The 14,789-nt window shown below is 44.9% G+C and overlaps 1 protein-coding gene across 5 annotated transcripts; it reads left to right on the top strand.

The window, feature by feature from the left end:
• Nucleotides 1-4,156: 4,156 nt before the first annotated feature.
• LOC119364692 (kelch repeat-containing protein At3g27220-like) lies at nucleotides 4,157-8,861 on the top strand. Of its 5 annotated transcripts, none has more exons than XM_037630185.1 (10): nucleotides 4,157-4,458; nucleotides 5,114-5,293; nucleotides 5,842-6,071; nucleotides 6,243-6,413; nucleotides 6,688-6,793; nucleotides 7,279-7,485; nucleotides 7,814-8,031; nucleotides 8,225-8,331; nucleotides 8,426-8,510; nucleotides 8,599-8,861. In XM_037630185.1, the coding sequence occupies exons 1-7, from the start codon at nucleotides 4,270-4,272 to the stop codon at nucleotides 7,976-7,978; spliced, it is 1,248 nt and encodes a 415-aa protein (XP_037486082.1). In that variant the 5' UTR covers nucleotides 4,157-4,269; the 3' UTR covers nucleotides 7,979-8,031; nucleotides 8,225-8,331; nucleotides 8,426-8,510; nucleotides 8,599-8,861. The 5 variants fall into 5 exon arrangements, with proteins under 5 accessions (XP_037486082.1, XP_037486083.1, XP_037486080.1 ...); XM_037630186.1 differs by having other exon boundaries at nucleotides 8,285-8,331; nucleotides 8,415-8,510; XM_037630183.1 differs by having other exon boundaries at nucleotides 4,158-4,458; nucleotides 7,814-8,331; nucleotides 8,415-8,510; nucleotides 8,608-8,861.
• Nucleotides 8,862-14,789: the final 5,928 nt, after the last annotated feature.

Genomic DNA, 14,789 nt, shown 5'->3' on the forward strand with positions numbered 1-14,789 from the left:
CCTGTGTGCGAAGCACGTCGGTAGAAACAGTCTCGCGTAAGCGTACGCGTAATGTCGGTCTCAGCCGCTTCATCCAACAATACCGCCAAATCAAAGTATGACATGCTGGTAAGCAATATGACTATTATCGCCCACAACTCTTTGTGTTCTACTCGTGCATATAACATCTACGCATAGACCTGGCTCGGATGCCATTGTTGGGGAACACAGTAATTTCAAAAAAATTCCTACGCACACGCAAGATCCATCTAGGTGATGCATAGCAACAAGCGGGGAAAGTGTGTCCATGTACCCTCGTAGGCCGAAAGCGGAAGCGTTTAGTAACGCGGTTGATGTAGTCAAACGTCTTCGCAATCCAACTGATCCAAGTACCAAACGCACGGCACCTCTGCGATCTGCACATGTTCAGCTCGGTGACGTCCCTCGTACTCTTGATCCAGCTGAGTCCGAGGGAGAGTTTCGTCAGCACGATGGCGTGATGACGGTGATGATGAAGTTACCAACGCAGGGCTTCGCCTAAGCTCTACAACGATATGACCGAGGTGGAAATCTGTGGAGGGGGCACCGCACACGGCTAAGACAACTGTCAACTTGTGTGTTCTAGGGTGCCCCCTGCCCCCGTATATAAAGGAGCAAGGGGGAGGACGGCCGGCCCTCATGGGGCGCGCCCCAAGTAGGATTCCTACTAGTAATCCTATTCCTAGTAGGTTTCCAACAAGGGAAGAGAGAGGGGGAAGGAAGGAGAGGGAGAGAGGGAGGGAAAGAAGGGGCACCGCCCCCTTCCTTGTCCAATTCGAACTCCTCAACTGGGGGGCACAACCAGTCCTAAGGCCCCCTCCCCTCTCTCTCACAAGGCCCATGTTGGCCCATTATTTCCCCGGGGGGTTTCGATAACCCCCCGACACTCCGATATTTATCGGGTGACCCCCGAAACTCATCTGGTGTCCGAATAACATCGTCCAATATATCAATCTTTATGTATCGACCATTCCGAGACTCCTGGTCATGTCCGTGATCACATCCCGGGACTCCGAACTACCTTTGGTACATCAAAACACTTAAACTCATAGTATGGATCGTCATTGAACGTTAAGCATGCGGACCCTACGGGTTCGAGAACTATGTAGACATGACCGAGACTCATCTCCGGTCAATAACCAATAGCGGAACCTGGATCCTCATATTGGTTCCTACATATTCTACGAAGATCTTTATCGGTCAAAACCGCATAACAACATACATTGTTCCCTTTATCATCGGTATGTTACTTGCCCGAGATTCGATCGTCGGTATCTCAATACCTAGTGCAATCTCGTTACCGGCAAGTCTCTTTATTCATTTCGTAATGCATCATCCTGTAACTAACTCATTAGTCACATTGCTTGCAAGGCTTATAGTGATGTGCATTACCGAGAGGGCCCAGAGATACCTCTCCGACAATCGGAGTGACAAATCCTAATCTTGATCTATGCCAACTCAACAAACACCATCGGAGACACCTGTAGAGCATCTTTATAATCACCCAGTTATGTTGTGACGTTTGATAGCACACTAAGTGTTCCTCCGGTATTCGGGAGTTGCATAATCTCATATTCATAGGAACATGTATAAGTTATGAAGAAAGCAATAGCATAAACTAAACGATCATAGTGCTAAGCTAACGGATGGGTCAAGTCAATCACATCATTCTCTAATGATGTGATCCCGTTCATCAAATGACAACTCTTTGTCCATGGCTAGGAAACTTAACCATCTTTGATTAACGAGCTAGTCAAGTAGAGGCATACTAGTGACACTCTGTTTGTCTATGTATTCACACATGTACTAAGTTTCCGGTTAATACAATTTTAGCATGAATAGTAAACATTTATCATGATATAAGAAAATATAAATAACAACTTTATTATTGCCACTAGGGCATATTTCCTTCAGTAACGTGCTACACAACAAAAAATTATGCTAGACAATCACACCCACGAACATTATGAAGTAGCGGAAGCAGTGTAGAGATTGTTGAAGCTTAATGATTCCGGCAACTAGGTTATACCTCCGAGCTGCAGGAATTTGTTCGAGATGATACATTGATCTAGAGTTGAAGTAAACGACCTTTTCAAGGTATCCGCGCGTTTCGAACTAATAATCTGGCAACACTCCATCATTCAGGAAGAAGATCACTGTGAAAATTGAGAGAGATTAGCTTAGCGGCATTCAAGGATAACTGGAAGTCTATTATAGTTAGGCTGGAGGAGATATTAGAGCGTGTAGCTAAGAGGAGGCTCCTTTAAAGGATTGATGTGCTCTAGGGTGAGCCCTCCACACATTACTCCTATAAAGAATGTTGGAGTACGCCATCTCTTGGGAGCCTCCGCGAGCAAGAGTGCCCTCGTCACCGTCTGTTGCGTCAGGGCCTCGCGTGGCTAGCTCCACGAGGCGCTCTAGGTCGTCTGATCTGCATCTCCCACCTGGACAACTTGCTTCGAGGGGCTAGCGGGCCACATGTGCGACCGGGGCTACTGTCATGTGGTGTTTGCGGGCGCGCTGTGCGAGGCTGGGTCTAGCTGTCAGTGACGTTAGCCAATTTTGCCCAGTTGTGTCGCTCGCGCCAGCCGGGCACGCGTGTGCCCGGCTCAGTGCGTGACAGTCGGGTGGTCAGAGAGGGCCTTTCGGCTAGGGGCCGCGGCGACGCACGATGGATGAGGTCGGGTCCGCCTGCTAGCATTCATCGCCTCCTATCGGGCTGCTTCGCTCGCGCCAACCAAACCCACGTGCTCGCGAGACTCGACGGGTGACATCCTAGTGGTCGAAGAGGGCCATCTGGCCAAGGATCCCGACAACGAGAGGCCAGATGGTCCAACGGCCAACCATATCCGAATGCGGTTCGAAGGATGTTCGATATTTAAGATGATTGTGTCTTCCTATAAGTTCATTGTTTTAGGCTACACGTCATACACAATGCACACAGGCCTCCCTCTCGCTTCGTCTTGCAGCTCCTGCTCCATACCGCCTTTTGCTTGTTTTCGCCAGCGGCAGTCGAACACGTCTACTACCTCCGCCTTCTTGCGTGGATGCGCATCCTACCCTGTTCTGTGGCCTCAATAAGCGCACAATTGAGCGTCAACCAGTGTACCTTTTTTGTTTTGGGTGGGCATCTCCTTCGTGCTCAGTGTTCTCTCCCATTTGAAATCCGTTGCGCCGTTTCGCCGCCGTGGCCGACCATCGCCGTGGCGCTGCCCGACCGCTAGCCCGTCAGAGACCATCGCGATCCTTTGTGTACCACCACGCCATCGCCGAATACCCTTTTTAAGAAAGGATTTTTATGGGAGCGGTAAAAGCAGCGCACCTGTCAATCTTTTTTTTTGAAATAACCACATATATTTCATTAGACAAACGTATAACAAAGAGTACATATGTGGTCATCACAGAAGACATACATAAATGTCATGCAATATTGCATTAAAGACTTAACTTCGGCGGAATCTTATGCCACGCCAAAACATCGCCCACCATCGTTCTCCACCGCTACTGAGGCAACGTGGAAGAAAGAGGGGAGCTGCCTTCATACCAAGATCTAGAGGAGCACCTTTGCATGCAAGGATGCTTTTCAAGCCGATGAACCGGACCGCCGCAAGCGACGAGACCGAGACTATGTGGCACGTGGCCGTGGTTCTTCCCCGTGTCGGTTAGATCCTAGCGCCATCAACTTCATTCGATGAGATCGAAGAAGAGGAACGCCACTGCATTCTGCCATCCACGCAGCCCACTGCAAGACATCAAACACAACCACAGGAGCCGACACCAACGCTATCTGAGAGAGTGTTGAGCGCCGACCATCAAACATAAGCCTTACCGGATCTGAAGATCGGGAAGAAGACCGAGCCACCTGCTCCTCGGTGCCGCCCATTAGAGCGCTACCGAGATGGAGGAAGAGCAGAAGCAAATTATTTCGACGCGGCGTCCTCTCTATCATTAAAGCAACACTTTTACTTTTGAGAACAAACTATGCCTATTCTATACCTCTACCGAAGAAAAACTGCCGGGGTCCCCACTTATGGACACCTCGTGAATATGGGGTGTTTTTTACGGTAATTGTTGGTGATGCTCTTGATAATTTAGTTGCAAAAAAGAAACCCTAATAATTCCAAGAGCTCTAACGAAAGTGACGTTTTGTTCTCTGCGCGCGCCGTGAATCTAAACTCGGAATCGCTACATGTCACCGACACGCTCCTCTCGCCGCCGCGGCCGCTGCCTGTAGGTTCTAGCGATCCACCGATGGCGAGGCCGGCGGCGAAGGCGCTGCCGCCCAAGCACCTCGTGGCGCTCGCCGCCGTCGCCATCCTCGGACTCTTCCTAGTCGCCGACTACCTCTGGGCCTCCTCCCGCTCCGCTGCCTCCTCCATCTGGCCCTCGAGGCTCGATATCTCCACTCGCCCCACGGCGTCGCGGCCGCCCTCGGAGAAGGTGACGCCCCCCAACCTGATGTTTATGATTATTGGGCTGCTGTCTGCCCTCTACTGCCTTCAATTATTCTGTGCTCCGGCAGTGTCGGGGTGTGCGATTACTGAGATCTGGTGGGAGATTTTTTTTTACTATTCAACTTGTTTGCTACACTCTCTGATTGGCAGAGTAGAAATTCATTTGCTGCTCGGCCAATACTGCCTTCAAGTGCTTGACTCGCAACTTGCCCTCGACCTAATGCAGTTCACTCGAGCACCCATCGTGTGCTTGATTGTTAGGTGTGAACTTTGAAATTTGGTTATGCTTGCTTCGTGTGGCAATCTAGACGTTTGAGTCTCTAATTGCAGAACACCGATTTCTGGTTGGTCATGTTACTTGGCTGTAGTGGTCATAAATTTTCTTACTGAATATCTTATAAAACTGCTGAGGGAAATGGCAATGTACATTCACTGGTAGGCTATTGTTTATTCCGCAATTTTGCAAATTAATTTCTAACTCCTAAGAAATCGATTTGTTAATTGTCATGACCTATGTTGTGACCAGATTGCTATGGTCTATAACTTGGATTTCAAGTTGATTTGCTTGCTTATTATCATCATTCTGTCTGCTACAATGATTTCATTCAGAACTAATTATGTTATGTACTTCTCTTGTACAGCAAACAAAGGGCAATACATCTACAGGTTCCATGGACATAAGTGCCACTTTTGCGGATTTGCCAGCACCAGAATTGCAGTGGGAGCAGATGGCTGCAGCACCGGTACCACGTTTGGATGGTGCTGCTATACAGATTAAGAATCTCTTATTTGTGTTTGCTGGATATGGCACCATTAACTATGTGAGGAAACTTGCCCGTTCTTTTACTAGTTTACTAGGTTTGCCTATTTTTCTGTACTGTCTAAGATCTGATACTTGCTTAAGCATAACATATACACATGCTAATGCTTAAGATGGATATTTTACTTAAAAGTTGAATTCACATAAAATGTTGTAGTTGTGGAGGGGTTGGGGGGACTGCACACTATTGCTGTAGCTTTGGTATCTGAATGGTTGCACCTATGTCAGTCTGTACTCTGTACACTATAGACTCAACAAATTAAACTGAATAAAATGAATGAGTATTATGCCAAAGTTCAAGCGTGCCCTTACTTACCAAAATTAAGTTCAAGTACTTGTACTATGTAATGTTGTTGCATGACCTCATTATAAATAGCTGCGATAAATTTTGCCGAGTTCAATTAATTTAATGAGGCCACACTGCAAAATTCTCCAGTTGTTCCTTGTAATGTTGTTTTCTTTATTGCAGAACAGCAGAGGTCTATCATTAGTTATTTCTGTTTGTCAACAAGTTAGCTCTTGAGACCTTCTGATGTTTTCCATTTATAGGTGCATTCTCATGTGGATATTTACAATTTCTCGGATAATACATGGGGAGGAAAGTTTGATATGCCAAAGGAAATGGCACATTCACATCTGGGGATGGTTACAGATGGAAGATATATTTATGTAGTAACTGGACAATACGGCCCTCAGTGTAGGGGGCCTACAGCTCGAAATTTTGTGTTGGACACTGAAAGAAAAGAATGGCATGATTTGCCTCCATTGCCAGTTCCTAGGTACGAGTCTTGTTTCATTTTTCACAATTAAGATTAGACATCACATTATGCATTTGTTTGTATTTGTACTTGCATGGTCCTATTCTTCCATTGCTCTAAATACTATTTTGGAGTTTGAAGATTTGACAAGTTGTTCTTTCACTTTTTTCCCCCTGTAAATATCTTGTTCAGGTATGCTCCAGCCACACAACTTTGGAGAGGGAGGCTTCATGTGATGGGTGGTAGTAAGGAGGACAGACATGAACCTGCACTTGAACATTGGAGCCTCGCAGTTAAGGATGGGAACGCATTGGAGCAAGAATGGAGGAGCGAGATACCAATCCCGCGTGGTGGTCCACATAGGTCTGTTACTTCCCCTTCATGTGACATCTGCAATTCTTTGGAAATGGAAGTTAGATTCCTATATCGTCTTGACTTCTTGACATTTCACTTTCTGGTGTCTTTAAACTCTTTTTGTGCTCCTGGCAATACATTTTCTGTTAAGGTATTCTGTTAATCAATTATTTAGAAGAATAAGTTCTGGGCAAGAAATTTGGTTGCACAGTATACAAAATTGAGGGTGGTTTATGTAACACATAACATGTTTATTAGATCATGACCTACTATTTTGCATCAGGGCATGTGTTGTTGCTAATGATAAGCTCCTTGTTATTGGTGGTCAAGAAGGAGATTTTATGGCCAAACCTGGATCACCTATATTTAAATGTGTTAGAAGAAGTGAGGTATGTTGATACTTCGATTAATCAGTATACATGCTGAATTGCTACACATGATGGAGAAAGTTGTTCATTTTATAGGTCAACTCAGATCAGTTTATTGCATTAGTTGCGCATCTCAGCCATGTGTTCTGCATGACTGCGTCTATTAAATAGACATTGAATACCTAGCATGTTTCACCTAGTGGCAACTAGTGTGGACTGCAGTTTCGATACAGAAGACAGGTCTGTTTTTCTATGAGTGATTGTGAATAGTTAATGCCCTACAGTCAATTGTAGATTGGCACTTAGTGAAAAATCTATCATATCGTATGGTACCATAATAGGATGCATTACCGAATAATGATGATTTTTTAGCTCGCGTGTTTATCAACATAGATACTTGATATTTAAGAAAAAAATAATACCTGCATGAAATGTTTCATCTTCTAATTACAGTTGTTTTCTTACTTAAAGTTCTACATTCCTTCTCTTGATCTGTGCCTATGCAGATGGTGTACAGCGATGTATACATGCTTGATGATGAAATGAAGTGGAAGGAACTTCCACCCATGCCGAAGCCAGATTCACATATAGAGTTTGCCTGGACGAATGTCAACAATTCTATAATTATTGCTGGGGGAACTACAGAAAAGCACCCAATTAATAAAAGAATGACCTTGGTTGGTGAAGTCTTTCGGTTCAATTTGGAGACACTGGTACATATCGTTCCATATACCTTTTTTGTTTTGTTTGAGAATACAATTCATGAAAGCAGGGGAAGTTGGGAAAATGTTGTGCTAGGTTTTAGCTATCAACATCCTGTTGTTTGCAATGTGGTGTTTTCTCTGTTTCTTGTTTTCTTAAAGTTCTGCTCTTAATACACAGAGAACTGAAATACTGTTATTCTACACATCCAAATTTCTGTTCTAGAATAATATGATGCTAACAGAACTGTGTAAGAGAATCTTAAAAAAAAAAGCATTCGTAAATCATGAATTGCGTGGGTTGTTATCGTGATGCGACTGAAATTCCATCTGCATACAGGAATGGAGTGTGATCGGGCGGTTACCTTTCCGGATCAAGACCACGTTGGTAGGATACTGGGATGGCTGGCTGTATTTCACTTCCGGGCAACGGGACAAGGGCCCAAGCAACCCATCTCCTAAAAAGGTTGTCGGGTGCATGTGGAGAACTAAGTTGCACCTGTGATTTTTCTAAAGGAGAACTGATTTTAGCAGAGCATTCCTTCAGTATTCTTTTGGGTACATAACTGTTCGATTCCCCCCTGTTGGTGAGCGAGTTAGTTTATTGTCATACGAATTGGCTGGCTTTGTTGTGCACTTTCACATCATGCCACTTACTCTGTTGTATGCTTAATTTTTGCGGTTATATCACAGAATAGCTCACTTTACACAATTTTGTACAATATCCTATGCTGATGTTCTAATCTTGTAGCTGTAACAGATACCTCTACTCTTGTGTTTCTTGATGTTCCTATATCCTTGTATATAGCAGTTCGTGGGAGAAAAGCATCTTGTACCAAATACTGCTAGCCACATCAGGTATTGAAAGCATTCTCGCCGTTGCTTGTTTACTCTTACTCCCTCCGTTCGGAATTACTCATCTAAGAAATGAATGTATCCAGATGTATTTTAGTTGTAGATACATCCATTTTTGTGACAAGTAATTCCGAACGGAGGGAGTACATCCGAGAGGTGTTCAGATAAGGGGTATCCGGCAGGTAGTTTTCATATGCACTCCATATTAGTTAACCAGAAACACCTCTCATCCAAACAGCTTCCAAGACTAAGACGTATTTTTCTCTCAAGCCTCTGCAGTAGTAGCTTCTAAACTGGATGGGAATCCAGTTCGTTTCCTCTGAGGCATCAACGTCATCTTGACCTATTCCTACAGTTGACTTGAGCTCTCTCAACTCACACGGTTACACCTCTCACATGCCTTCTGTGACATGGCAAGTATTGTTCTCTGACGGTTGCTGCTTTTCGCCCGTGTAATTGGACTTGTATAAAGTGGCTGGATGTTCCTTGTGATTACGATGATCAACACATTTATGTTTTCTTTCCCTTCAAAAGCTGGGAGCTACCGAGAAGTACGTACAATACTAACTTGCACCTCTTGCTTTATGCCGTAGATTACTCACGACATGTCGCTGCCGACGACCACAGAACCGATTCCTGATCTGTACAGGATCATATCCAGGGGACAGCTAGTGCCGCTCGTGTAGCACTTTCCAGTTTTTCTGCAATTCTTTACTCGTTGACGTTTCTAAAGCATTTCAAGATTTTGTTAAAAAAAAGAGAGAAAATCTCAGCATTTCGGGCTTTCGGCATCCAGCTTTTAAGTGATGGCAGTTAGACGGAGTACAACACTTGAGGTATGGTATGAGGCACACAACCATTTTTTGATAAAGGATGGTTTTATTTGCTCAAAATGAAGGATCAAGAGAATACACAATGAGCACACATCTGACCTCTGCATAGTTAGTATGTACACAACCAACATGAACGCACGCACAAACAAAACACTACACTGACAAATAGCAAAGTCAAATAAGACCAGAGATATGCATAGGTGAGGAAAAAGAAAAAGAAAAACCAAGCTACCCGATTCGCGATCGGCACCGCACAGATGACCATGTTCTTCAACAACAACATCTTCAAGACGGGAACGACACTCAAGCACCTCTGCACTGGCGAATCTAGACAGATAATGGAGGGTGGGCTCAAATTTTTACGCAAGCCTGTATCATGGGAACATGTATTGGGTTGAGCTGGCAAGTGGGTGAGTTGGGCCTTGAGACTAGTAGTAACAAACTTTTCTTTCAGTGCTGGGAGGGGGGGGGGGGGCTTAAGCCTGTTAAAGCTCCTCTACTCGATTCGCCCCCTGGGTGAAACCGATCCAACCGCTCGAGGTTGGAATTTAAGTATTCACCCTGGAACCAATCCGATCATATCCGAACAATGCTTTTAACAAGATAATGACATATAAACATCGCCATTGCCAGGTATATCCAACATGGGAGACCGAGGCTTTCACCTCGGAACTCGAGATCGGGTGCTTGCGTAGAACCACCATCGACGTCACTTATGTGTAGTTGCCACCATTTTTCCACGATCCCAGCAGGTACATGTGATGTGGATCGCCGCCGCCACACAACAATCCCTCTGCGTCAAGTCATCATCCATGTTTTGCATCTTCCTCCCGAGGCCAGCCACCGAATCTGAAGAGATGGACCCTTATAATACTTTTCGGTGGCCATCGCAATCCGCAACCAGTCCGTCACCACATGCCAGTGTGGTCGCCAAAGACCAACGCCGAGGACGGAGCATACCACCACCGACTACTACCTTGCTGAAGAGACCCATCGGCCAAGAGGCTGACAGCCGGAGCTAAAGCACGAAAGCCAGATCATCACTGTTCGCATGAAGCGTGATGCGTCCATTTTGCATCATGCTTTTATATCAATATTTATTGCAGTATGGGCTGTTATTTCACGTTATGTCACAATACTTATGGCTATTCTCTCTTATTTTACAAGGTTTACATGAAGAGGGAGAATGCCGACAGTTGGGATTCTGGGCTGGAAAATGAGCAAATATTGGAGACCTATTCTGCACAGCTCCAAAAGTCCTAAAACTCCACGAAAGTCATTTTGGGAATTAATAAAAATATTCAGCGGAAGAAATACCTGAGGGGGGCCACCCACCACCCACGAGGGTGGGGGGCGCGCCCTACCCCCCTAGGCGCGCCCCCTACCTCGTGGGCCACCTGGCAGCCCTCCGGTGCCCATCTTCTGCTATATGAAGTCTTTTACCCTGGAAAAAATTATAAGAAAGCTTACGGGACGAAACTCCGCTGCCACGAGACGGAACCTTGGCAGAACCAATCTAGGGCTTCGGCGGAGCTGTTCTGCCGGGTAAACTTCCCTCCAGGGGGGAAATCATCACCATCGTCATCACCAACGATCCTCTCATTGGGAGGGGGTCAATCTCCATCAACATCTTCACCAGCACCATCTCCTCTCAAACCCTAGTTCATCTCTTGTATCCAATCTTTGTATCCAAACCTCAGATTGGTACCTGTGGGTTGCTAGTAGTGTTGATTACTCCTTGTAGTTGATGCTAGTTGGTTTATTTGGTATGTTCAGATCCTTAATGCATATTAATACTCCTCTGATTATGAACATGAATATGCTTCATGAGTAGTTACATTTGTTCCTGAGGACATGGGTGAAGTCTTGCTATTAGTAGTCATGTGAATTTGGTATTCGTTCGATATTTTGATGAGATGTATGGTGTCTCTCCTCTAGTGGTGTTATGTGAACGTTGACTACATGACACTTCACCATTATTTGGGCCTAGAGAAAGACATTGGGAAGTAATAAGTAGATGATGGGTTGCTAGAGCGACAGAAGCTTAAACTGTAGTTTATAAGTTGCTTCGTAAGGAGCTGATTTGGATCCACATGTTTCATGCTATGGTTAGGTAATACTTCTTTTATAGTTGCGGATGCTTGCAATAGGGATTAATCATAAGTGGGATGCTTGTCCAAGAAAGGGCAGTACCCAAGCACCGGTCCACCCACATATCAAATTATTAAAGTAACGAACGCGAATCATATGAGCGTGATGAAAACTAGCTTGACGATAATTCCCATGTGTCCTCGGGAGCGCTTTTCTCATTATAAGAACTTGTCCAGGCTTGTCCTTTGCTACAAAAAGGATTGGGACACCTTGCTGCATCTTATTTACTTTCATTGCTTGTTACCCGTTACAAATTATCTTATCACAAAACTATCTGTTACTTACAATTTCAGTGCTTGCAGAGAATACCTTAATGAAAACCGCTTGTAATTTCCTTCTGCTCCTCGTTGGGTTCGACACTCTTACTTATCGAAAGGACTACTGAAAGATCGTGGATGTCGCCTAGAGGGGGGGAGGGGTGAATAGGCGTTTTAAAATAATTACGGTAGAGGCTTGAACAAATGCGGAATAAACCTAGCGGTTAATTTGTCAAGCACAAAACCTACAACAACTAGGCTCACCTATGTGCACCAACAACTTATGCTAAGCAAGATAAGTAACTATGTGATAGCAATATATATGAGAAGGAACAAAATTGCTATCACAAAGTAAAGTGCATAAGTAAAGGGCTCGGGTAAGAGATAACCGAGGCACGAGGAGATGACGATGTATCCCGAAGTTCACACCCTTGCGGATGCTAATCTCCGTTTGGAGCGGTGTGGAGGCACAATGCTCCCCAAAAAGCCACTAGGGCCACCGTAATCTCCTCACGCCCTCGCACAATGCAAGATGCCGTGATTCCACTAAGGGACCCTTGAGGGCGGTCACCGAACCCGTACAAATGGCGACCCTTGGGGGCGGTCACCGAACCCGTACACTTTGGCAACCCTTGTGGGCGGTTACCGGTACCCATCAAATTGCTCGGGGCGATCTCCACAACCTAATTAGAGACCCCGACGCTTGCCCGGAGCTTTACACCACAATGATTGAGCTCCGAACACCACCAACCATCTAGGGCACCCAAGAGGAACAAGCTCAAGGGTACCAAGCACCCAAGAGTAATAAGCTTCTCAACTTGTAACTTCCACATATCACCATGGAGAACTCAAACCGATGCACAAATGCAATGGCAAGGGCACACAGAGTACCCAAGTCCTTCTCTCTCAAATCCCACCAAAGCAACTAATGCTAGGGAGGAAAGTAAGAGGAAGAACAAGAAGGAGAACACAAAGAACTCCAAGATCTAGATCCAAGGGGTTCCCCTCACATAGAGGAGAAAGTGATTGGTGGAAGTGTGGATCTAGATCTCCTCTCTCTTTTCCCTCAAAAAGTAGCAAGAATCCATGGAGGGATTGAGAGTTAGCAAGCTCAAAGAAGGTCAACAATGGGGGCAAAAACGAGCTCAAGAGATAGGGAACCATTGGGGAAGAAGACCCCCTTAAATAGGTCCCCACGAATCTGCCCGTTATGTGTAGAATAACATAGGAGCGGTACAACCGCTATGAGCACCGGTACAACCGATAATAGGCAATAAGCGGTACAACCGGCCCACAACCGCCCAACAACCGCACCACAACAGAAGCTAGTCCGGTGGTAGAGCGGTACATGGCCGGTACAACCTCCGGACCAATTCTGGAGTGGTACAACCGCTCCAAACACCGGTTGTACCGGTCAACCGGTACAACCTTTCTATGGGGCGGTACAACCTCTCTATGTAAAACAGGCAATATCAAAACAGCCACAACTTTCGCATACGAGCTCCGAATTCGATGAAACCAAGTTTGTTGGAAAGCTAGCAACAAGGCTAACACAATCTTGATAGAAATATCAATAAGAAGCAAATGAGAAAAGGCCCATAAGAAAATGGTGAGAACCCTTCCTTGGATAAGACCGGTAAAACCTCCAACACCGAAAACATCATAGAAGACGCATGCGAACTCCGTTTTCGATGAACTCAAGCTTGTCATCAAGATGACCATAAGCTCTAAGACTCACAAAGAGAACCAAACAAGAACCAAGAAACATGATGCAAGGATGCAATGGTTTGAGCTCTCTACTAACGATACGATCAAGCTACCAACTTGAGAGCCCCCCTTGATAGTACAGCAAACGATCCTATAACCCGGTCTCCCAACTACCACCACAAGACTAGTAAAATAGAAAACCTATCAAGGGCAAACATTTGCCTTTCACATGGTCCACTTGAGCTAGATGATGACGATCTTGACTCCCTCAAGTTGGACCACCTTTCTTGATTGCGTTGGCTCGATGAAGACTAGATGATTGCTCCCCCATAGTCCACTATGGGTGAGCGACTCTTCGGCACATCTTCACAAGTCCATAGACACCACAATGGATGGCAAGATTCAAACTTGATTGCTCCCCCATACTCCATTATGGGTGAGCCACTCTTCGTGTTGCTCCACTTGAACTTGCACACAACAAACTTGATGACGATCACCACTTGATGTCATCCTCCATGGGTTGTATGGGATCTTCCTCTTGACGCAAGACCATGGAAACATACCTAACCCCACAAAGAACTCTCATGTAGACCATGAGTTAGTACACAAAGCGTAATGGACAATGCTTACCATACCATGGGAACACTTGGTCCCTCTCGGTACAACTTGTGCGCTTTGTGTGTTGATCAACTTGAATCACTCTCTGTACTTAGTCTAGATCAACCTTGAATCTTTCCAACTCTCTTCATTTGGATGATGTCTTGAAGGTAAACATGAATGATCACATAATCTTCTTCTTCAAGACATGCTTGCAATAAGCTCAACACTCACATGACCAATCTTTGGATAGTTCCTTAATAGCACGTTGGTCAACTCATAAACTCCTTGAAACCAACACATGGACTTCAAGAAAAGCCTATGGACAAAACCTTAAAATATAACTCAAGGCAACCATTAGTCCATAGAGATTGTCATCAATTACCAAAACCAAACATGGGGGCATCTCATGTTCTTTCAATCTCCCCCATTTTGTTAATTGATGACAATCACTTTCAAGAGAGTTTATATAAGGAATTATGCATCACCATGCAATACAACAACCAATAGTGCATGCGAATGAGATGCAAATGCTAAGGAACAAAACCAAAGCAAGAGGAGACAACTCTCTAAACTTCTCCACAAAACTCTCTAAAACTTCTTCCCCATTGGCATCGATTGCCAAAATGGGCTAAAAGCTTAGAAGGCCAATATAAAATGTATTCCTCCATAAATTGTGTATTTCTCAACAAGAGAGTGGAATGCAATACACATATCCAACGGTAAATACTTGGAGGAAGACAAACTATATTGAGGCCCAAAGATTGCAAAAGGAAGATATGCCACAAAGACATAATCAAAGAGAGAAACAAGCAATCAAGCAATCAAAAGATACCAATTGAAGCAAGCTATCAAAAGATACCAATTGAACCAACTAGGCCAATGATCCTACGAGCCACATGAATAAAGGATATTA

The sequence above is a fragment of the Triticum dicoccoides genome, chromosome 2B, assembly GCF_002162155.2.
Source record: "Triticum dicoccoides isolate Atlit2015 ecotype Zavitan chromosome 2B, WEW_v2.0, whole genome shotgun sequence".
Lineage (NCBI taxonomy): Eukaryota > Viridiplantae > Streptophyta > Magnoliopsida > Poales > Poaceae > Triticum > Triticum dicoccoides.